This window comes from Brassica napus, chromosome C3, assembly GCF_020379485.1.
Source record: "Brassica napus cultivar Da-Ae chromosome C3, Da-Ae, whole genome shotgun sequence".
NCBI lineage: Eukaryota > Viridiplantae > Streptophyta > Magnoliopsida > Brassicales > Brassicaceae > Brassica > Brassica napus.
This window is the reverse complement of record NC_063446.1, coordinates 12,118,349-12,141,556: the sequence shown is the minus strand read 5'-3', so window position 1 is coordinate 12,141,556 and position 23,208 is coordinate 12,118,349. Positions and strand designations below refer to the sequence as shown.

The following is a 23,208-nucleotide window of genomic DNA, read 5'->3' as shown; positions in this document are numbered from 1 at the left end:
ATACGTAGCTGAACATTAGAAGCTTCCAAAACAACTCATCATACTTGAAAACTCCGAAAAAGCTGTTAGCAAAAAAGAAAAAAAAACTCCGAAAAACTAGTGAGATACAGTTTTTAGCTAATAGCAAGAGTGCAAGACAGAAGAGAACGAACGATTTGGGCTTTGATGTTAAGGCCCATTATAAAGTTAATTTCTCTCTCTTTTTCCTTTTGGAATTTGGACTAAGCGGATGTATTCAATTGAGAGTTTTAGGTGATTTGTGTCAAAATGACAAATCCACTGTTATTGAAACATGAATTTTAAAAAGTCATTTAAAATCTAGTATTATTGAACTTGACATTTTATAAAATATTCTGAAATCCACCGTTATTGAAAATATTTTAAGTCGTAGAGTTTTAAAGTTTTCAAGTGATTTTAGAGTGTTTGGGTGGAGTTTCTTAGGTAAAAAAATCAAAACTCAAATCTCATGGTTTTAGGTGATATTCTAGAATAGTTTAACAAAAATCATTTTATTCTATGCAATTCTTTAAAATCATCTAAAACCTCATTAAAAATTAAATCACCACAAATTTTAGATTGAATACACACTCCCCCTTAATGTTTTGTCTATATGCCAACACAGATAACAATTGTAATAAGATTAGTCATTTTACTTTACACAAAATCAAAAACAAACCTCCACAGCTTATAAACTAAAAACTCTTATTTTTAACACCATAAATTAGCTAATATTAAAATTATTTAACAATCTTGCTTTACTACTATGGACGCTCCACTGTCCATTCCTAGGAATCCATGTGTCATATCTTCTTTGCCAACATAAAAACATCCAAAAAGTAACGGAAACAAAAACAATGAAACTAATGAATCATGAAGCAGACGATATAAGTCTAGGTTGTGTGACTATACAACTTTGTGCACGTGTGAGTAACAAGATCACTTCAGCCTGGACTTTCCCGTGGCATGTGTAAGGCAAGACCGGGTTGGGACGATGGTTTTGGTGGATCAGTCTGGTCTTCCGGTTCGATTGATTCTGAGTCAAATCAATATGAAATGAAAATAAAGATTGAACCGGTCTGTGGTCCGAGAATCTCGACTCTGCCCTCGTGTACCAAATTTGTTTCATCCCGTCACCTTTCCACAATATTCGATCACACCTGAATAGATGGTTAGAAAATCATTACAAAAACAAATTATTGAAAAAGTTACATATCCATGTTTTGATTCTGTAGATGATGGAAGCTTACCAAGCTGGTGTTCTGCGCCTTTCCTTTGATTTTTCGGTTTGTACAACGTAATTATCAGAGTTTATAAGATATTTGTAGGTTGGTGCGAAATAAATCTTTCCTTCTTCCCATCCATGGAAAACTCTACCAGCTCTTTGTTCTATCTTTAGCTGCAAAGGAAAAAAAAAAATGTTTTAGTTAAACTACTCGTAAATAAGTACTATAAAGAACAAAAAGTTATTAACCTGATCTTTCTCAAGAAGTGCTTCCCAATCATGATTCTTAAGCTGTTCATGCACGTCACTACTGGCCCTTAGCCGATAATTCAAATCTCCGAGCCATATTACTTTACTGTAACATAGACGCAATAAATTAAACTATTAGTATTAAAAATGGAATTTCGTATTTTGGAAAAGAGATCGATTTTTGACTTTACTTACTCATGGTCCATTATTGATTCGGGTTGAGAATCTTTAGAAGAACACGAAAATCTGGTCCTCTTTATTATCTCGGTCACATCTAAGTTCCTTCTGATCTCGTCGCCTTCTCTTTCTCCAGACGTAAGATGCGTACAAACAAAACATAGACTCGTCTCATGCAATGACATGCTGATTGATATAGAGCCCTATACAAGGTTGCATCGTACGTTAGCTATCAGTGATACAAAACGTAACGATTTTAATTTTCTTATATATATTCAAATATTAGACTGACCTTGTTTCCAAGGTATCCCATGATGCCACGACCAACGCATGAAACCTTGAGGTTGGTAATACGTTTCCGGAGATCATCTCTTATCCACACACACAAAAATATCCCCACCATCTGTTTACTCGCTGCAAGGGAATAGCCTCGAATAGGAGTCGAATTGCATGCAAATCGGTTATCATCCGGGAGACTGGAGAAGCTGTGACGGGGCTGCTGTGATGATTTAGCAAGTTCCAAGAAGGTTCTGTGATTAATAGAAAGTTCGAGGTCTTTTTGCGATATGTTGTTGATGTTGTTGTTCAAGGCTTCTCGGATAAGAGATAACCACTTAGCCGCAGGGCCATTATCCTCTGCTCCAAGTACGTTACCGGCATTGAGCGGCACGATTTCTTGAAACCTAAAGAAAACAAATCAATGATGATGTAATTATACTACAAGTCTACAAACAATATACTAAAAGTGAGAGAACGTTAATTAACATGATTACATGCATACCCTAGCACGTAAATGTCTGTATCGGCGGGAGATTTAAGCCAATCTTTTAAGTCTAATCCATCATGTGGCGGCTTCCCTCCCACGTTCCATGTCCCGACGAACATTCTAATCATAAAAAAGTAAAAAATTTAATGACCACAGCTAAATTACAAACATAAATATTGACTAGACACAAAATTATGTATTACTTGAGATTAAGTTTGTCATCAACACGTGCCACATGTTCACCCAACATTGATTGTCTTAAATCCCCATTTGCTTGGCCCAACCAACCTATTTCAACCATAAAACATAATGAATAAATTAATATTTAGTCTTTAATAAATTATAATCGGACAAATATAGGTATGTATAAAACAGAAACTGGTGAATTGAGTATAGCAAATTCACCTAAAATTGAAGACTTTTTTAACTTAAAGCCTAAGATCATCTTTATCGTATATACGTTTCTTTATTTTTATTTATTTATTTTTTTTGTTTTTCTGATTTTTTTTTTTTTAAATTAAAATCAAACCAATCGTAGGCCGCCACGTATCAGTGGGGCCCGCGAACAGTTCAACAGACGTCTCCTATTTCGCGATTTCTGAAAACGTTTTCTCTGGTTTCAGTGGGGGGTTCACTTCCATTTTTTCCTAAAAATCCACCCTAGAAACGTGGGATAAAGGTGCTTTAAGGCAATTGCCTTATTTCCTATGCCAACACGAATTTCAAGGTAAACCTCTGATCCTTTTCAACGTTTATTTGCCGTCGTTTTAACACAGATGTCTAATCCTACGACTAGCAATGGACCCAAGCTTTGTTGGATAATTCCAATTAACTTGAGGAGCGAGTTAACTCATTAAAGTGAAGTTTGATGGGTTAAGGAAAAAGGAAAACATATCGAGCTTAGGAATGTTTCCATATTATTATTAGGAAAAGATGTAGTTTCGCCCTTAGGAAAAGATGTAACTTCTTCCTATATAAAGAGTTATCATGGAGAGATGTTCCATCAAGAGAAACACATTGAAAGGTTTAGTTTTGAGAGAGTTTCTAAATCTAATAAGAAGAGAAGTTCTTATAATCTTTGTGTTTGTGCAACTTTAATTGGTATCAGAGCTCCAGGTTTCGAAGGTCGTTTACAAGAGGAGTTGTAACTTCGATCAAAACATGGGAGACGATTCTCAAGCACGTGATAAAGGTCTTGAGATGAAGAAGGACATACGATGTCCGATGCTAACATCGACCAACTACACCGTATGGTCGATGCGAATGAAAGTGATGCTTCGTTTATACGAAGTTTGGGATACAATTGATCCAGGGAGTAACGATGCAAAGAAGAACAATATGGCGATTGCTCTAATCTTTCAATCAGTCCCGGAGGCGCTAATACTTCAGATTGGAGAACATGATACATCGAAGAAGATTTGGGAAGCTATCAAATCTCGTAACCTAGGTGCTGATCGCGTGAGAGAAGCAAGGTTACAAACTTTGATGTCTGAGTTCGACAAACTGAAGATGACAGAAACAGACACGGTGGATGACTACGCAGGAAAACTTTCAGGCTTAGCATCGAGAGCAGCCGCGTTAGGAGAGATAATGGAAGCATCAAAGCTGGTAAAGAAGTTTCTGAAGGGACTTCCAAGAACGAAGTTCATTCACATCGTAGCTTCGTTAGAACAAGTGTTGGATCTAAATTCAACGGGATTCGAAGACATTGTTGGGAGATTAAAGGCTTTCGAAGAACACATCAAAGAAGAAACCCAAGATGAAGATCAATCGAAGCTAATGTTTGTAAAGAATGATGCACAAGGTCGTGGAAGCCATAGCAACTCGCGAGGAAGAGGCAGAGGTAGAAGTTATGGTGGAAGAGGAAGAGGACGAGGAAGGTCTAATGGTTCTGATGGTCATAACAAAGGAGGAGAAGCTTCAGACAAGACCAAGAAGGACTACTCTAAGGTTAGATGTTGGCGATGCGACAAGATTGGGCACTTCGTGTCACATTGTCCTACACGACCAAGAGAAGAAGCTAACCTAACAGAAACACAAGAAGCAGATGCATTATATATGCATGAAGTAGTATTTCTCAACGAAGAGAGAGTGTTTCCTAAGAGGTTTGATGAATGCGATGGAAATACGTGTATATGGTACCTTGACAATGGTGCAAGTAACCATATGACAGGCAAGAGAGAGTTCTTCTCAAACCTAGATGAGAGCATCAAAGGCAAAGTCAAATTCAGTGATGGATCAAACGTCGAGATTGTTGGGAAAGGTTCGATCACGTTCATCGGAAAAACAGGGGAGAGAAGAGCACTCAAAGATATCTACTACATCCCAAGTCTTAAACACAATATCATAAGTCTTGGACAAGCAACCGAGATGGGTTGTGAGGTTAATATGAAAGAAGACTTACTGATGCTTAAAGATCCCCGTGGAAGGCTATTAGTACAAGTCGCAAGGCAACCAAACCGATTGTACAAGACGCCAATGGAGGTTGAATATCCGAAGTGTCTTCAAATACAAGAAACTGATGTTACATGGACATGGCATGCACGGCTAGGACATGTGAACTTTGGAGTCATGAAGAATATGGTAGACAAGGAGATGGTAGTAGGGATGCCTCAAGTGATACACGAGAAAGATGTGTGCAGCGCCTGCTTAGTTGGGAAGCAAACTCGGAAGTCTTTCCCGCCTAAAGCAAAGTATCGAGCATCACACGCATTGGAGTTGGTACATGGTGACTTGTGCGGTCCGATATCACCATCAACACCAGCAAACAATAGATATGTATTTGTCTTAATTGATGATTACTCAAGATATATGTGGACGATGCTGCTAAGAGAGAAGAGTGAAGCGTTCGATCGGTTCAAAAAGTTCAAGGAGTACGTGGAGAATCAAACGAAGCTACAACTCAAGACTTTTCGCACCGATAGAGGAGGAGAGTTCACATCCTCTGAGTTCGTTCATTTTTGTGAAGAAAACAGTGTAACTCGACATCTCAATGCATCGTATACACTATCAACAAACGTGGAGAAAGAACCAGGATCATTCAAGCTTCCTCATATTGATGTTACAGAAGAAGGAGATGGTGATGAGCATCAAGATCACCAACACCACGAAGTAGCAGAGAACAACGATGCAAACCAAGACCAACATGTAACATCAAGATATGGCCATAACATCAGAAAACCAAAGCGGTTCGATGATTACATCCTACTTGCTGAATTTGAAGGTGGCAGACTCTTGCTCACCATCGATGGTGAACTAGAAAGTTACATCGAAGCTGCAGTGATACAAGCTTGGATCGATGCAATGAAGGCAGAGATCGAATCTATCATCAAAAATAAGACCTGGAAGCTCGTCAAGAAGCCGACAGGTGTGAAACCGATAGGTTTGAAGTGGATCTATAAGATCAAGAGGAATGCAGATGGAACAGTGATCAAATACAAAGCAAGGCTAGTTGCAAAAGGTTATGTGCAACAACAAGGCATAGACTTCGACGAAGTATTTGCACCAGTTGCTCGGATAGAAACCATACGACTACTCTTGGCGTTAGCAGCAACTAATGGAAGGGAGATCCATCACTTAGATGTGAAAACTGCGTTCCTGAATGGAGACTTAAATGAGGATGTATACGTTACTCAACCAGAAGGCTTTGTGGAGAAAGGAAAGGAGGATCATGTGTACAAACTTAGCAAAGCACTATACGGTTTGCGTCAAGCTCCGAGAGCTTGGAACATCAAACTCGATCGTGTTTTCAAGGAGATGGAGTTCACGAAGTGCACCAAGGAACCTGCGGTATATCAAAAGAAACAGAAGGGGGAGCTTCTGATCATAGCTATATACATCGATGACTTGTTTGTAACAGGGACTTCGCTCAATGTTATCAAGCAATTCAAAGATGATATGTCAAGAAGATTTGAGATGTCAAACCTCGAGATGCTTACATACTTTCTTGGTATAGAAGTAACGCAAGGAGCTGATGGCATTCACATCAAACAAGAAGGATACCGCAAGGTATACTTGTCAAGACGAAGATGGAGTCTTGTATCGAAGCACCATAGGATGCTTAAGAGAGAGTCATAGAGAAGCAGTGAAGCACCTATACTCACGTTCTGATGCAACATCGTATCGAAGAAATGCGATGCACCTATTAACGGTCTATGGAAGTTCATCGGAGTTCAGAAGATCAACATACCTAAGATTCAAGTTGGAATTAAGGGGGAGAATGTTGGATAATTCCAATTAACTTGAGGAGCAAGTTAACTCATTAAAGTGAAGTTTGATGGGTTAAGGAAAAAGGAAAACATGTTTCCATATTATTATTAGGAAAAGATGTAGCTTCGCCCTTAGGAAAAGATGTAGCTTCTTCCTATATAAAGAGTTCTCATGGAGAGATGTTCCATCAAGAGAAACATATTGAAAAGTTTAGTTTTGAGAGAGTTTTTAAATCTAATAAGAAGAGAAGTTTTTATAATCTTTGTGTTTGTGTAATTTAAGGAAACTCTTCCAGTATGGTTTACGGACAAGGAAAACGACGCCATTATCGATGCACAAAAACTATATAATAAAAATAAAATTCATGAGCTATTCACTATTATTAATAACTATTTTTACCTGGAAACTTTCCCGGTACGATCATATAGTAATCACCGTCAGAGCAACTTTTTCTCCTCGGCTGAGTTGGCTCCGTTACTGCACGAGCCAATCTCTCACCTTTGACTTGGTAATCGGAGTGGAACTTGTAAGCGCTGCTACGTAAGTTTAGCCACTTCCTAACGACGGTTCTTGGCCAAGACGACTGTAAAACGGAGCCGTTTTCAGAAAAAGATATACAAAATAAGAGTAAGAAAGGAGACTAATAAGTTTACAAAAAAAAGGAGATAGCTTACCTTAGTTTTCAAGATCTTCCCCATGTTTCTGCAATAGAACGCTCTGCTGTATTCTCCGCCACCGTTGTTTGTACAAAGTCAAGAACCCGAATCTAAGGATGATATAGGATGAGGATCTGGTAATCAAGAAGCAAGCAAGATATTAGTACGCGTAGAAGAAAGCGAAATTAATCAAAAAAAGACTAAAACAATAAGAATATTATTTATTGAGCAATTAGAGTCCAATCAGAGAGCAAGAAAGACAGAAAACAAAACATAAAATAATAAAACACAGACAAAAATTGAACAAAAAATAGTACTAGTAGCACATAAATTCAACGGGGCATAGAAAAAAACTAGTTGCAGGAGAATCTAAGATAGATATATTTAATACTACAAAAAATATTCAAATCCAAGGTCTTACACTCTATAATTACCACATGTCATAAAAGTTGTGTTATGTGTGAGGGGGATTGATTGATTGGACCAATATAGTCGATATTAAAATGTATGATATTTTAATATTAGGGATACTTTACATCACCTAAGCAAGGTTATTATAAATGAATATAGCAAAAAAAAAGACTGGAAGAAAGATATGGTAATCGTGTTAATTGCTGATATTCAGAAATGAACTCATGCAAAAAAAAATTATTTGCAATTCTCTTGAAGGATTTAAAAATCTATGTAGAATTCACTGATCATATTGGTTCAAATATGGATTTAATTACATTAGCTAGCTCGGCAATTTTGAATAGAATTTGGGAACCCCGGCCCATTATTCTTTGGGTTTGGGAGAATGATAGTGTATGTATAAGCCTTGTTATATTTTCTACTATCTCTAGTAACCATTAAAAAAATATAAGAAATAGAAAAGAAACATACGAAAAGGAATAAAACAAGAAAACAATCTATTCGTCTCCTAATTTGATAAAGAATAATTGTAATCTATTATTCTTTAAATTTAAAAGAATGTTAAAAAATCATATGGAACAAATATTTCTTGTAAATAGTATAAATTGTAAAGAATGATAAGAAATTTAATATTCTCGTTCATTCGTTTAATCACTATTTAAAGCCTAGAGTTGTAGTATTTTATGTGTACTTACACCTACTTATTGAGTTTTCACAAAGTCTGCATATATAAATTCTTGACGTAATATATATATATATATATATTTTTTTTTTTTGGATTAATCTGGAGGTATCTCAGGCCCATAAAGAGGTCTAGACTAATCCTCAAGGAGAAGTGCAGTCCACAAATATATCCTCTCTCCGGGTATTCAAATGGACCCTAAATCATAGGCACATATCAGGGAGAACATAGGATTGGTAGTTGGGCTCTGCTGATGCTGAAGGCTCGTTGAGACCTCTTCTCTTTTCCGTACCAATTCGCTTTCTAGGCCCAACGAGTTTATGTGATTGGGAAAGTGAGCCGATCCGTGTTAGGTGACCAGTATAATTGTGACTTAGTTTCGCATAGCAGGTGGATCAAACCTGAAACGTGTTGGCGTCTGAGTCCCGTCTCCTTACCACTCGACCACAATCACTCAGTCAAGAATGACGTAATATTGTAGTCACGTTCTTACGTATAATAATTAATGGTAGAAAGTCGCATAAAATCACATATTTAAGTTTTTATGGAGTACATAAATTACATTTTTGATTTTTCTAATGATTATAAAATTTCTGTCAACTCCTTCCCGCGCATATTTCCCACATGAATCTCCTTGTATGGTGTTGACTTCTTGGAACAAGTTTCACATTAAGCCCACGGTTTTGTCTGAACATTAAAATTATGAATAGTATAATAAAACAACTAGTACTCCCGCGGTTTACTTACAACTAGGTGGATGACCGCGGTTTTGCGGATTTGAATGTTTTGTAACAATATATTTATTATAAGTTTTCAAATTAAAATATGTTTTTATCATTATGTGTTTTTGTTAAATATTTTTCTAAGAATAATTGTTTTAAAAAAGATAAATATGACTATTTTAAATATTTTTTGATATTTTGTATTGGTAATTGTACTAAAATTAGGTATGTATAATATTCATGATTCAGTTTTTAATAAAGTTACTTAATTTTTTAAGGTATATAATACTGAAACTTTTGAAATATTTTATATAGTTTAGAAATACTTGATTGCTAAAAATGATTTTATGAAGCATTATATATATTATATAAATCACATATTTAATTACCATAAATTATTTTGTGCTATATATTTAGGCCATTTGGATACTCTGATAAAACTATTTCTAGAACTAATTTTCGTACTCATAAAATAAATAAAAATTGAAAATCCATTAACAAATCAAATTATAATATTTTTTCTCAAACTCTATATATGATCGACACCTAAGAAAAAATCAATTAAGTGATTTATCATTTAATATAAAATGAAATTTAAAAATAGATTTTATAAATTAATTTATGAGCTTGTATAAATAATTAAAACCTCTTATCATAATTTAAAACATATGATAAGCCAATATAAATAATTTTATAAATGTATTTATAATTTTTATAAATGATTTATAAAGCATGTATGAATTTTATTAGATATTAATAGTTATTATAATACTTTATATACAAATATAGGGCCATATACAAATATAAGGCTTTATATAAGAATATAAAATCATTATATCGATTTTAATAAACCTTTTTGTTTACTATTTTATGTAGTTTATAAATATATAAAAAATGATCAAACATTATTACTCTTTCTATAGTTTCAACAATTAGTTACCATAAATAATTATTTGTAATATTATGTAGATTGTTTGGCAAGTGATATTAACTGTTTATAGACTTATTTTTTCTTTTAAATATAATTAAAATAAATAGAAATAAATAGAAATTATAAATTATCAACAATAAATTTATAACAGTTTTTTAAGATTTCATAAATGATCGACACATAACCAAAAATTTCTTAAATGACTTTTCAATCAATATATAGTTTTGATTTTAAGCTCTTATAGATGACTTACAAACTCTTATAATAATTTAAAATATACAATAAGCCAAGATAAATAATTTGATAAATGTTTTTATAGATGATTTATAAAGCATATAACATGAACTTTAGGAGATGTTAATAGTTATCATGATAATTTATATAAAATATAATGCTTTAAATAAGAATATAAAATCGTTATATTGATTTATATTAACGGTTTTTCGTTTATTATTTTATGTATAAAAATATAAAAAAATCATCAATTTATTTTTTTTTCTATAATTTCAACAATTAGTTACCATAAATTATTATTTATAATATTATTATGTAAATTATTTGGCAAGTGATATTAATTAGTTATAGACTTACCTTTTATTTTTAGATCTAATTAAAATAAATAAAAATTAAAAATCATCTACCAATCAAATTATAACAATTTTGTAAGAGTTCACCTATGATCGACACATAAACAAAAATCGCTAAAGTGACTTCTCAATTAATATCGTACAACGAATAATGAGTTACCTATTCTTTTTTTTTTTGCTATGAATAATACTTACATTATAATCAAAAGGCTGTCACAAGAACAGAAACTCATGGGGACTACAGACACTCATCCCACACCTGATGTAAAACAGCACAAAAAGGTTCGACATCAATCTGCATTAGGCAAAAAATCACCATACAAAAAAACTTCAAGTGATTCTACGTTCATGAATAAACAACCCACGAAACCAAAAAAGGATGTCCTGCTGCAACATATGATTGCCATCGATCCTCCCTTGTTACACTTCTTGGAGTACACCCGGGTTGCAATTGTATTCTTTTGGGGACAAATCTCCACTAAGGTATTTTTTTGAACATATGCACCCCGGTCCTTTGTTCTCAAAGAGCTCACCTATTCAGCTATCTATCCAATATGTGTTTATAAAACTATAATTTTCCTTCAAAATAAGAGATATAAATGAAATGAAAATAGAGATCAAAGTCAACATGTGACATTTGAGTCCCACAAAATTTTGGAGTACCAAATACCAACAAATATCAAATTGTTTTAATTAGTGAAAATATATTTTACATCTTCTTTATTTTAATGCTTTTCTCAAAAAAAGAAAACAAGATGCCTTCTCTGAGGTGGTAGGAAAATATAAAAAAAAATTTGGAAGCAGCTTCGATACACAACGTTCCTTCAACTTCCCAGTCATACATTATTCACATAATTACTGACATCAAATGTTATTAGCAGCTACTGCAGTAAAGTGTTCGTCAAATTTGGGACTTTCAATCATTGGAACCATAATTAGCTGAAGGTTACATAGACGAAAACTGCATTGTTATTTATAAACGAACAATTTTTAAGATTTCTATTAGAGATAAAGTATCTCACATCGGAAATTCATAGGATATAATTAACTATATAAAAGAATTAGGTCAGTTCACTAATTACCAATTGATTTTAAATTATAAGCCCGTAACATACTCAAAAATAACATAGTATCAGAGTCAGGTTCTAAATATGATATACCCCTAATTAAAATATCCCTATCCGACCAGGTATAAAGATCGTAATTAACTTGCTCGACCGAGTACAACTGTTTTAAAATTTTGAGATTTTTGGCTGATAAAAACCATCATCTCGAAGAGGAATATTAGAGATAAAGTATCCCACATCAAAAATTTAATGGAATATTAACTAATACATAAAAAATTAGGGTCAATCCACTAACTGACAATTGATTTTAAATTGGAAGCCCATAACAAATTTAAATCTAACAATCTCAGAGAAAATTATTTATGTGTTAACATAATGAACAAAAATAAAGAGAGATCACGGATTTCATCTTTGAGACGAAAGATACCAATTTGAAGAAACGAATCAACTTATTGGTCTAATCCAATTATTTATCTTTACACACACCCAACATACAGTGCTATTGGACTGTCTTTCATGAATATCAAAGTTTTTTTTTGTGAAAGTGAATATCAAAGTTCATATATATACTTCTGCACCATTAATTAACAACAAAGGAATCATATTACATATTCTGTTGTTCATTTTTTCATTCGAGCCATATATACATATAAACACAGCTATGAATAGGATAAAAACATCGGAAAACGAAATTGTCCCCTTTTCTTTTGACTAACCCACAAAGAACCTACGTACTAATCGTCATCGTGCTCCACACTTGGACATGTGTTATATCATATAATCTCGACTGCAAATCTACAAACCATCATTTAAAAAAATAACTACTTATCAACTAATCACATAATCTCAGACGACACGTACTGATTTATCTACGGTTCGAATGTTAACGTAACATTTGATATATAGATCATGTAGGTGAAATTCTCGGATTCATTGATCTCATGTCCCTTTAACAAATTGATATAATCTTATCGATCCATTTAAAAAGAGAGATGAAGATTGATGTTCCCCAATGTATAAACAAATATTAACCTCTCCTCTAATGCTAATTAACTTAGTAATCTACTTTGCTCTTTCGGAGTTTTAGATGCTTGACTAATGACTAGCCGAACAAGCTTCCAGTGAGTATAATTAATGTTTATCTCTTTTTTTTGTAAACTGTATAATTAATGTTTATCGCTAATATATTTATCCTTTTGGCTAATATAAATTAACTGGAATAATGCAGGCGACCTAACATGCACGCCCTCAGTTTTTAGACTCACGAACGACACGTAATGTTTAAGTATCTTAAACCTCTTTAAATTCTACACGTCACCTAAAATTTCAATTCTTAGAAATTGATCGTTATAAATGTCTTCACCAGACCGATAGTAAATCAAAGTAATTGACAACACAATTTGCATTAGCTAATGTGATTTTAAATTTATTTATTAGTCAAACATATATACCAACAGTGAAGCTGAATTGGTTGTTAAAACGATTCTTGCTCTGGACTTCTGAATCACGAGTACTCAAGTTTTCTTAAAGACACTACCAAGTTACCAAATAAATAAATTTGAATTATTAGTGTTATTCAACAAAATCATGATACTATTTAAATATGAATGGAATTAATTAAATGTCGAAAAGCCAACGAGCGTTTGAGATGGAGTGGAAAAATGAAAATGAAAAATGAAAAATGGGTTTGGTTAGTTAATTGACAAACGGCAAATAAAAATCACAAAAAGGCTAAAGAACTAAAGTGATCTCTAATAATCTGAGTTTTAACGACACATGATTAGTGAGTACAATCAAGTGTTCTAATAATTAAACTCACTTGCTAAAAGTTAAGTTCCCAAAAAGATGCACATGACCGATCTATATTTTATGAAAGAGAGAATGTATAGCAATAATCAGTGGTAATTATGATCTTGGAAATATGCAAAAATGTCATGCATGATATAAGTATGCTGCAGAAGAAAACTAGATTTGGAATAGTACTTACCAATGTGGATGATGCGAATATACAACTCAGTATCTAAAAAAAATGAGACTCCATTATTTAATTAACTATTACATAGAACTATACTTGTGTCTATATTTATTTTTGTCCCAATTTATCTAATGAGTCAATTTCAACCAATTTTTTTAACAGTAACTAAACTAAATAAATGAAAAGAGCAATGAACAGAAAAACATTTCTAGCAAATGATTTCTAATTAGCAGTCAACTCGTTCTCTCTTAATAGCAGCGCTTTTAGTTTTTTTTTTTTTTTTGTAAAGAATCTAATCTCCTTTGCTTTTCGTTGTTTTAAAAAGCTTGTCACAAACTTACGGCTTTGTATGACATTTTTGTAAAGCTCATAATTTCCAAATTTTATTTTTAAAGATTTATATATACACTCTTTGTATAAACTTACGGCTTCGTATAACATCTTCGTAAAACGAATTATACACTCTTTGTTATGCAATATTTGAAACCAAAAATATATAATATTGCATTTATATTAACTCTTACTTACAAGGATGTCTAATACTATAAAGAAGAACACTACTCTCTTCTCCTCTTTTCACGTCAATAAATAAGGTGAGGAGGCTCTGACACGTGTCCCTTTATTAAAAACTTTGCGGTTTATTTAATCTGTTCAGGATTCGGCCGGGTTTTAGTTTTGTTGGGCTGTGTCTTTTCTTAGTGCAGCCCATATCATTCTAAAGAAACGGTATATGTAATTAAACGCTGCGTTTTGGTTTAGGGTTTGTGTTGTGTCCATCTTTGCAGCGGATCTTTCATCTTCTTCTGGTGCGAGATGCAACCAGTAACCGATTTCCTCTCATAAAGCCCTCCATTAATCGACCACACATGATCTATATTCAATGTGATCCTTGAGAATGCAAGGCGGTGGACGTTCTACTATAAAAAGAGGTATGAGTTCCTGCTTTTGGTGAGTATTGCTTTTCTTGAACTCATCTTCTCTTTGTATCTCTTAAATCTATCTTAGATTAGTCTACCTCCTTTTGCTTGCGCATTCATGAAGCTGTTCGCGGAGACGCTTTTTTACAGAGAATGAGGTTAATGTGAGACGATAGCAGCGTTGTGTTTCGCGGCGGCCATTGATGCGGCGGATGGACGATTCGGTTAAGGCAGATGCTTCTTCTTAGGCTGGAGAGAGGTGATGAATCAGATGATGGAGGCATGGTAACAAGTCCCAGATTTACCTCTCAATTCTTTTCAGTTTCGGATTACTTTAAGAACAATTCTGACATTTTGAACTTCATAAAGTTAATCGAGTTTTTTTTTTTTTTTTTTATATTTCTTGGTTAAAAGGGTTTGTAAAATCATCTACCCATGTTTCGTTTTCTCATTTGTGCATCTATTTAGTGACAAAGTAATTAAAGCTTCAAAATACACTTTTCAAAAGGCAGGATATTGGTGACCATAGTTAATATAGAAATCTCTATCTTTTGATTGGTGCAATTTCTTCAGCCTACTTCCAAATTAATGTTTTCACCACCAAAGAAATACATCTGGGCAATTTAGCTAGAATATGATGTAATTTTTTGTTTAATTATGGAATCTTTATGGGTTATTAAAAGGAAGTTTGATGTACGACATACTTCATATATGCTACTCAGCTTCTGCTCAATCCGCACAGCTTCAGTGCTTAATGCTTGCAGATTACTTGACGTTAAAAAACGTTTCCAAAGAGTGTTCTCAGAAGTAGCTGAGAGACGAAGCTATAAGAATCTAGCGTGAGTAAACCGCATTTGTTGCAGTCTGGGAAATACACCAAATGTGAGCTCCAGAAACATCTTGCAGAGGTTTCTCCAAAGAACTTTGCGCCAATGAATAGGCTACTGGGGTGAAAGACGGAGAGATTGCAAATCTAAAAGATGAGGATAAGGTTGATCAGTTGATGTTGGCTCACTGACTAACTAGAGACTAAGGAACTTGAATCTCGGTGCAGCATCCATTCTTTTGTTTTTATTTATTCTTGAGTTATGTTATTGTTGGAAAGTTTATGTCCTTACCTTACAAATGACCATTGTTCCACCTGTAGAAAAACCACTTGGAGAAACAAAGATTTTCTAAAGCTACAATTTTAAAGCTCTTTGGCTAATTTATAATGTTAATTTGAGAAACAGGTCCGTAAAACCAGCACCTCAAACTGCATCGTCTGATTTTATTCTAGGGTGGGGAATTAATTGTGTTTAGTGACTTCTTTGCTGAGAAATCCAAATATCAGAGGTAACAACAATCAATATGACAAATATGATTTAGAAATTCTATGTTAAGTCAACCGTGTAAAACGCAAGCATTATGATGACTTTGGCTGTTTAAATTAATTTGAATGAAATACATTATACAAAAAGTTTGAACTTCTGTTGGAATTGTGAGAAAGTTAAAGGATAAAACTTATTAAACCAAGCTTTGTTATGTCTTTTAGTTTTTTTTGCAGATATATATCTTCATTGTGTTCATGGTCAGCCACAATCAATAAAGTGAGAAATAACATTTTTACCGAAGGAGCCCAAAGTTACTCTCTTCTTTCAATCTCTCTTACAGGGTTACAGTATTTAGCGGAAATAAACCAACCTTGTAATAAATCAGGTAAATGGTGACCATCTTTATATAATCTTTCTGTCACCTCCGTTGTTGTATATTTTTCTCAAGAGTTATTATGTTGTCTTTAACCAGGTTTATTACGAGTAGTTGTTGATCTCTCTCCATGTTATGAGCTTCCTGCTGGTTTTGAGGTATGTCGTTATCACATTTCAGGTTGAGCCCAAAGTTGAAGCTGAATCAAGGTTTGTAATGTCCGGTTTTAATGAAAACTTTGTTGTATTGGGAGAATGGTTAGACGGTAGTACTAAACAGAAGAAGAGATCGAAAGCAAAATTTGGTAGAGAGATTTCTTTGAAGAAGGCATTAAGATTAAGAATTTTCTCCAAACCAGCTTTCTAGAGAGATTGAGTTATTCACGAGGTGGTCTTAGTGAAAGGATTGATGTGAGGGCATTTTTCAACCGAGTATAAACACTGAGAGTATTCTTTGGTTTCTATGTTTAACCATCTCTTCTCCCGCTGATGCGTAAATCCGATTTATATCATTTTTGGAATTCCATACATCTAACCGAGTTTGGAATACAATGTGGAATTTCACAAAGATTGTAAAAAAAAGTGGGTGTGGGCCGTGTGGCAACTTGGAATCACCACTTGATTTCGACCAGCAATATGTAATTCAAACATTTAATTATTACGAACTGAATTAAAGATTCAATATTATATATATTTAATATTTTAATTTACGTTTTAATTAGGTTGATCTTACAACAACATTCATATAAATAAAAAACATTTCAATTCATACGAATTATAATAACAAACATGAATGACATACCAAACAAAATAACAAACATGAATGTTTTTTTTTGGGTAGAGCATCACTGTTATTAAATAAACTAATATGGGTCTGATGTCCAAAGCCAAATAAAGCATGAATTAAGGACTATATATTACAAGATGTATTATGTAGTCAATGACGGTTCTCACGCTCAATATTCTAACATCCTACGTAACTAACTAAACATTTTTTTTTTTGATAATCCAGGGGTTCCCCGCTTCGCGGGTCATTCCCCTGAGCCCGGTCAGACAGCGGTCCACTTCACCTGGGAGGGTTTTACCTGGGCTGGATCGAATCCAGTACCGCTTTGGTGTCCAGAAGAGGCAGGGTAGTTTCCGCATGGGGGGAAATCGAATCCGAATGGTGGTTGCCACCACAAGATCGTCCTGCCACTTGGACTACCTCGTCCGGACAATAACTAACTAACTAAACATGGCATAGAAATAATGGTTCACAAATAATATAACAAACCCTCGTTGAAGTTAAAAGCAAATATCAATCCAAACATTTATATTTACAAATGCTCATTCAAATATAAGATGTTTCTTTATTATTTTTAATTTACTGTCCCGCCAGTAGGGTGGGTTTACCCTAGTTTTATATAATATAAAAAATCTCTAATCCATCTGACTTTATACTTAATTTCATAACAGATTTTAATAATTGTATACTACATTAAACAACTTTATTATAAAAAGATGATAGAAATATTATGTAATCAATAACATAAAATTTCATATTATTCCTATTAATAATAAATATAAATTAACTGATCAATTTTTGTATATTTAATAGCATGATAATATTTTTAAAATTTTTATATAAAAAATAAAAAATATTTAATATTTAGATAACTTTTTATTGTGTATAATTTATTTTTAGTTTAAAATTTTATAAGCAGAAATCAATATATATGCATAAATCATATTAAAAACGATTTAATAAATAAGGAAACTGAATATTTCTAAATATTTTTTCCCATATTTTTGAAACTGGTTATCCTATCCGTAGAATTTGTATTCTACTATATGTAGAATACATTAAACATGTTTGAAATCGATTTCTACTAGTTTTAGATCTATAGTATTGTGTAGATTCCGATTTCTACTGGTTTTATATTTATAATAATGTGTAGATTTTGATTTCTACAGATTTTAGAATGATATGTTAAGCGTAGAATGTGTTATCCAAATATTTTTAGATTACTATTATTTACGTAGATCAGATATTCTAAACATAGTAGATTCAATGAAAAAGTGGAATACATTTTCTACTGTATAGAATGTCAATTATATTTCTTGTAGAATAAAATATGAAATTATGATTTAAACATTTTTAGAATTGGAAAAAAATACCAATAAGTTGATATAGGTATTTCATCAGTAGATACTATTTTGATCTTTTTTTATTTGTAAAACTATTTATTTGATTTTTTTTTAGAAAATACTAAAGGGTATTAGAGAAAAAAAGGTACAAAAATAGTCTAATATGACATAGTTATCATTTTTGGCCTAAAAAAAACAATTTTCCCATAAATATTTAATTTTCTATATTTACTAAATAAAAACATTATTACCAATGCATCTAACGACATTTCAACCAATATAAAATAGGTTGAAATATAAAATCAATAAATTTGATATTGAAATTATAAAACGACACTTATTTTAAATAGAAAATTTTACTGTACACCAACAATTAATTGAAACGGAAATAGTATAATTTTATTTTTGATGGTTTAGATATGTTTTATGTAACATGATTTTTCATTATTCTCGTTTTTAGAGAGAGAGAGAGAGTAATACTTTATGGTTTGGAAAATATGAAGTTTTATAGCATGATTGGATATTATATAATGTGGCCTTTTTGGTTATGAAAGACATAAATAAGTATAGTAGTAATACGAAGAATGAAAACTCTTAGAAGGAAGGAAGAAAGAAAGAAGAAAGGTTTGTCCTAAGATAAGCGAACTTCATTAGTAAACATTAGCGATCAAAGGTTTTTACATCTGGTTAGATATTTGATTTTGAGAGAAGGGTTTTTTACATCTGGTTTCCATAAATATTATAAAGATACAAAATTTATCACAAGTCCAAGAGTGTCAGAGCATCATTAACGGGGTATGATCTTCTGGTGCAATATTGTATGTTATTCTTTTCAAAAAAAAAAATATTGTATGTTATTTTTAGTTAGTAACATTTTTTTTAAGAAACCTTAAATAAGAACCTTGCATTGGACTACACAAATATTCTCGTCTCTTAGCTAAGTCTCTTAAACTCACTTTCCAACTAAAAATTATTAGAGCAAGATTATTGGGAGTTCTTAGGGTGATGAAGTTTTTATATTCCGCTAAGAACCTCACTCTAAGAACTCCAATAATCATGCTCTTATAAAAAGATTAGGGTAAGATCCCCTAAATGAGTATTTGGGATAACGATTAGCTTCTAAGAGCAGATTCATTCGTTAAATTGTCTTTCAATCTGAATGTCACGTGAAAAGTTATGTCGTGGAACCGTTATCCATGCAACTGTTAATCAAAACCACATATATTACATATTGTTGATCATTGTTTGTAACAGAAATAATGAATTATGATGTAATTGACGATTCGACCAATGTTAAAATTAAATAAGCAGATTTGTGAAATGACGAATCAATATTTTTCATCACGATTAGAGTTAACAATGCATGTTTCAAATTCCCGTACTTGGGAATAGTTGAGCCCAACTTTTGGCCCGGTAACGATCATGTTGTACTCGTTGCAGAAATGTAAATAATTCAGCTAAATTTTCTGGTATATGACATCTAACAATGAACATAAAATTTGAAAGAATTATTAAAAGAATGGGAAAATTACAATACAATTTTTTTTTTCAATAACCTAAATAATTGAGAAAAAGAAATAATCTAACCTAAACAACTAACTTCATATCTATGTTGGGGAAAAACTTTTTCCCAAAAATAATTTCAAGATCATTTTCTAAGGGAGTTAGATTCAGATCCAAAGACAAAACCCTCTTGCTACTACTGCAACGTTTCATAACCGGCATGGTAGGAATCACGGGAGAGATGCGCTGCGATGGCTCCAACGTCATGCTTGACCTATGCCGTCTCATATGACCACCTAAAGCCTGCCCGGTCCCAAAACTCTGACCGCATCTCGAACATTTGTGCATATGTGTTCCTTTATAATTTTTAGTAAAATGTTTCACATCTTTCTCGTCAACGGTTAGCTTTGGTTTCTTGTGGGTTGCCCGGTGGCCACCAAGGGCTTGAAACGAAGAAAATCTCCGGTTACATGTTTTGCATTCGAACCGATTACTTGTATTTCTCTCGGTAAACTGGTTCACACCAATCTGTTTAACAATGGAGGTTCGTGATAATATCATTAAACATTTAACGATGTCTAGATTCTTGATGGATTCTTCGTACTCAGATCTTTCTCTCTTCATGCTATCATTTTGACAAGATCTTGAGAAATATATCAGAAAGAAAAGTGAAATAAAAGAAGTGAATTTAGTTTGGAATGAAAGTTGAGAACATGTGTGAATGTATTTATAGGAGCAATACTAAAAGTTGGACTTTCTTGTAGTTTGAACAACAAAATAAGTCGTCCAAAATAATATTCTAACAACCAGTCAGCATTGGTTGTTTGACTGGGGACAATTGACATTTTCAATTTCACCCTTCGACCGCCGGACGCAACGCATACCATGCGGGTTGAACAAAAAGAGTCTAGTCAACAAATCTATACCACACATCAATAAATCCAGCAACTTGGGTTCTCATCAACTTACTTGCCACGGTCATTAATTTAATATGAGCACCTTGCGATATAAATATGATTTCAACAATGTGACTTTGATATCCCTAGACGTTATATTATCTGATAAGTGATTTGATTAAGTGTATTCGCAACAATTATTTAAGAAAAAACAGTGAGATGGTCAATTAAAAATGATGATATTAGTCATATCTAATTATAACATGCCTTATCAAAATTATGACATATAGTTTAATGATAAAAATTTAATATAAAACAATAAGTATATGGTAATTTCCATAGTTAAAAATTATAAGCAAAATAATTTAAATCTTAGCTAAAGTTTATTGTAAACTTATGCACTAAACAAAATAATAAAAAATAAATTAAAAAATATTAATTTATTTTATTGTATTTGTATATATATATATATATATTTAATGTTTCTAATGAGAAATATGGTAAAATTGTAATAAGATAGTCTATTCTTATACTTATGTTTTTGATAAAAAAGTTTCAAAATATAGTATATACATGATACTATAATTAAGACATAAAATACCAGAATATAAATTATTATATGTAAATAAAAGTGCTTTATATTATAGCATATATATAATATTTCAAAATATGTAAATGAATTTTTTTTAAACAATCTGTGCTTCATATTTTCAAATGTTATATATTTTTACAAAAATATATTCAAAGGATATAATATTATTTTTAGAAAACTGTGTCACTACCATATTTTGAATAATCTAATATTACTTTTCAAAATTTAATACATGATGTTAATATTATTGTAACATGATATGTTTATTATATATATTTACATTTTGACAAGAGTTTTAGATATTTTAATAATCTTAATATCATCATATCAAGGATAAAAAATTATATAAATATTTACATAAAAATTGGGATAGTTAAATAAGTAATCTATATTTAAGTTTAACTCAATACACTACAAGAAAACATCGTAATTCTGACGGACATTCTGACGGAAAATGAGATCCTCGGAATATTCCGACGAATTTCCGAGGAAATTCCGAGGAATATACCAATGAAATACCGAGGAAGGCATATTCCTCGGAAAACACCGACGAATATCTGAGGATATATTATAACCGTTGCAGAGCCGTTGGGGATTTTAACAATTCCGAGGAAATTCCGAGGAAAGAGCCGTTGCCGTCGGTATTCTGTCGGAATTTCCTCGGTACTGTCGGCAGCATTTCATCTATAAATACCCGCACCCCCAACCTCTTCATTCACTCCATTTCTTCATCCTCTCACATACTATATTTACACACGAATTTGATTGAAAAAAGCATGTCTTCTTCAAAGTATTATCGTTCTTGGATCGATCGACCTCATTTGGATCCGAACACGAGATTGCTTACGGAAGAATACCAACGAGGTATAACCGAATTCATGGGGTTAGTTCAACGACTACCGGAAGCAGAAACAGGTATGTTAAGATGTCCTTACTCTAATTGTAAAAATAGAAAGATTATTAAAGAGTGGGATGTTTGGACTCATCTATATTTGAATGGGTTTACACGAAGTTACAAAATTTGGTATCATCATGGAGAAACTGATTATGAATATGGTAGTACTAGCGAACCTCAGCCTGCGGTTAAGTTAGAAGAACCAATTAGAATGGATGTAGATTATGGTGTAGGTACTGAGCAGATGGTAAATGATCATTTTAGAGGGGAAGATTTACCCAATGCAGAAGCTATGAGATTTTATGATATGTTGGATGCTGGAAAGCAACCCTTGTACGAAGGTTGCAGAGATGGTCATTCAGCTTTATCATCTGCAACAAGACTGATGGGCATTAAAACATATTATAATTTGGCTGAAGACTGTGTGGATGCGATTGCTGATTTTGTAAAAGGTATTCTACCTGAGGATAATGTAGCCCCTGGTTCATACTACGAGGTTCAGAAACTGGTAGCTGGTCTTGGTTTATCGTATCAGGTAATAGATGTATGCAGCGATAACTGCATGATTTATTGGAGGGCGGATGAAGAGCGGGTTACATGCAAATTTTGTGGAAATGCTCGTTATAAAGATATGAGTGGAAGAGTTCCAGTGCCATTTAAAAGGATGTGGTATTTGCCTTTGACGGAAAGGTTGCAGAGGTTGTATCAGTCTGAACGCACAGCGCAACCAATGAGATGACATGCGGAGCATTCAACAAATGGTGAGATTAGACATCCTTCAGATGCAAAAGCGTGGAAGCATTTCCAATCAAAATATCCCGACTTTGCGTATGAGAGAAGAAATGTCTACCTTGGATTATGTACTGATGGTTTCAGCCCGTTTGGCAAGAGTGGAAGACAGTATTCTCTATGGCCAGTCATTCCTACACCATACAA

The 23,208-nt window shown here is 32.9% G+C and overlaps 2 protein-coding genes across 2 annotated transcripts; both read right to left on the bottom strand.

The window, feature by feature from the left end:
• Nucleotides 1-688: 688 nt before the first annotated feature.
• LOC106427735 (type I inositol polyphosphate 5-phosphatase 8) lies at nucleotides 689-7,783 on the bottom strand. Its single transcript, XM_013868451.3, has 9 exons — nucleotides 7,298-7,783; nucleotides 7,023-7,206; nucleotides 2,618-2,702; nucleotides 2,430-2,534; nucleotides 1,941-2,331; nucleotides 1,667-1,851; nucleotides 1,472-1,577; nucleotides 1,248-1,396; nucleotides 689-1,157 (listed from the first exon to the last, which is right to left on the bottom strand). Exons 1-9 carry the CDS (start codon nucleotides 7,319-7,321, stop codon nucleotides 869-871), a joined length of 1,518 nt encoding a protein of 505 aa, XP_013723905.1. The 5' UTR covers nucleotides 7,322-7,783; the 3' UTR covers nucleotides 689-868.
• A 12,055-nt stretch (nucleotides 7,784-19,838) lies between these two features.
• On the bottom strand, nucleotides 19,839-20,583 carry LOC106427742 (zinc finger protein ZAT11). Its single transcript, XM_013868459.2, has one exon. The coding sequence runs from the start codon at nucleotides 20,511-20,513 to the stop codon at nucleotides 19,974-19,976; it is 540 nt and encodes a 179-aa protein (XP_013723913.1). The 5' UTR covers nucleotides 20,514-20,583; the 3' UTR covers nucleotides 19,839-19,973.
• Between the last annotated feature and the right edge of the window lie 2,625 nt (nucleotides 20,584-23,208).

Excerpts from the sequence above, each read along its gene's own strand:
- LOC106427735 (XM_013868451.3), bottom strand. The coding sequence starts at position 7,321 with ATGGGGAAGATCTTGAAAACTAAG. Across the intron at positions 2,332-2,429 it reads ACAGACATTTACGTGCTAGG|GTTTCAAGAAATCGTGCCGC; the intron begins GTATGCATGTAA and ends TGTTTTCTTTAG. Across the intron at positions 1,397-1,471 it reads CACTTCTTGAGAAAGATCAG|CTAAAGATAGAACAAAGAGC; the intron begins GTTAATAACTTT and ends TTTCCTTTGCAG.
- LOC106427742 (XM_013868459.2), bottom strand. The coding sequence starts at position 20,513 with ATGAAGAGAGAAAGATCTGAGTACGAAGAATCCATCAAGAATCTAGAC.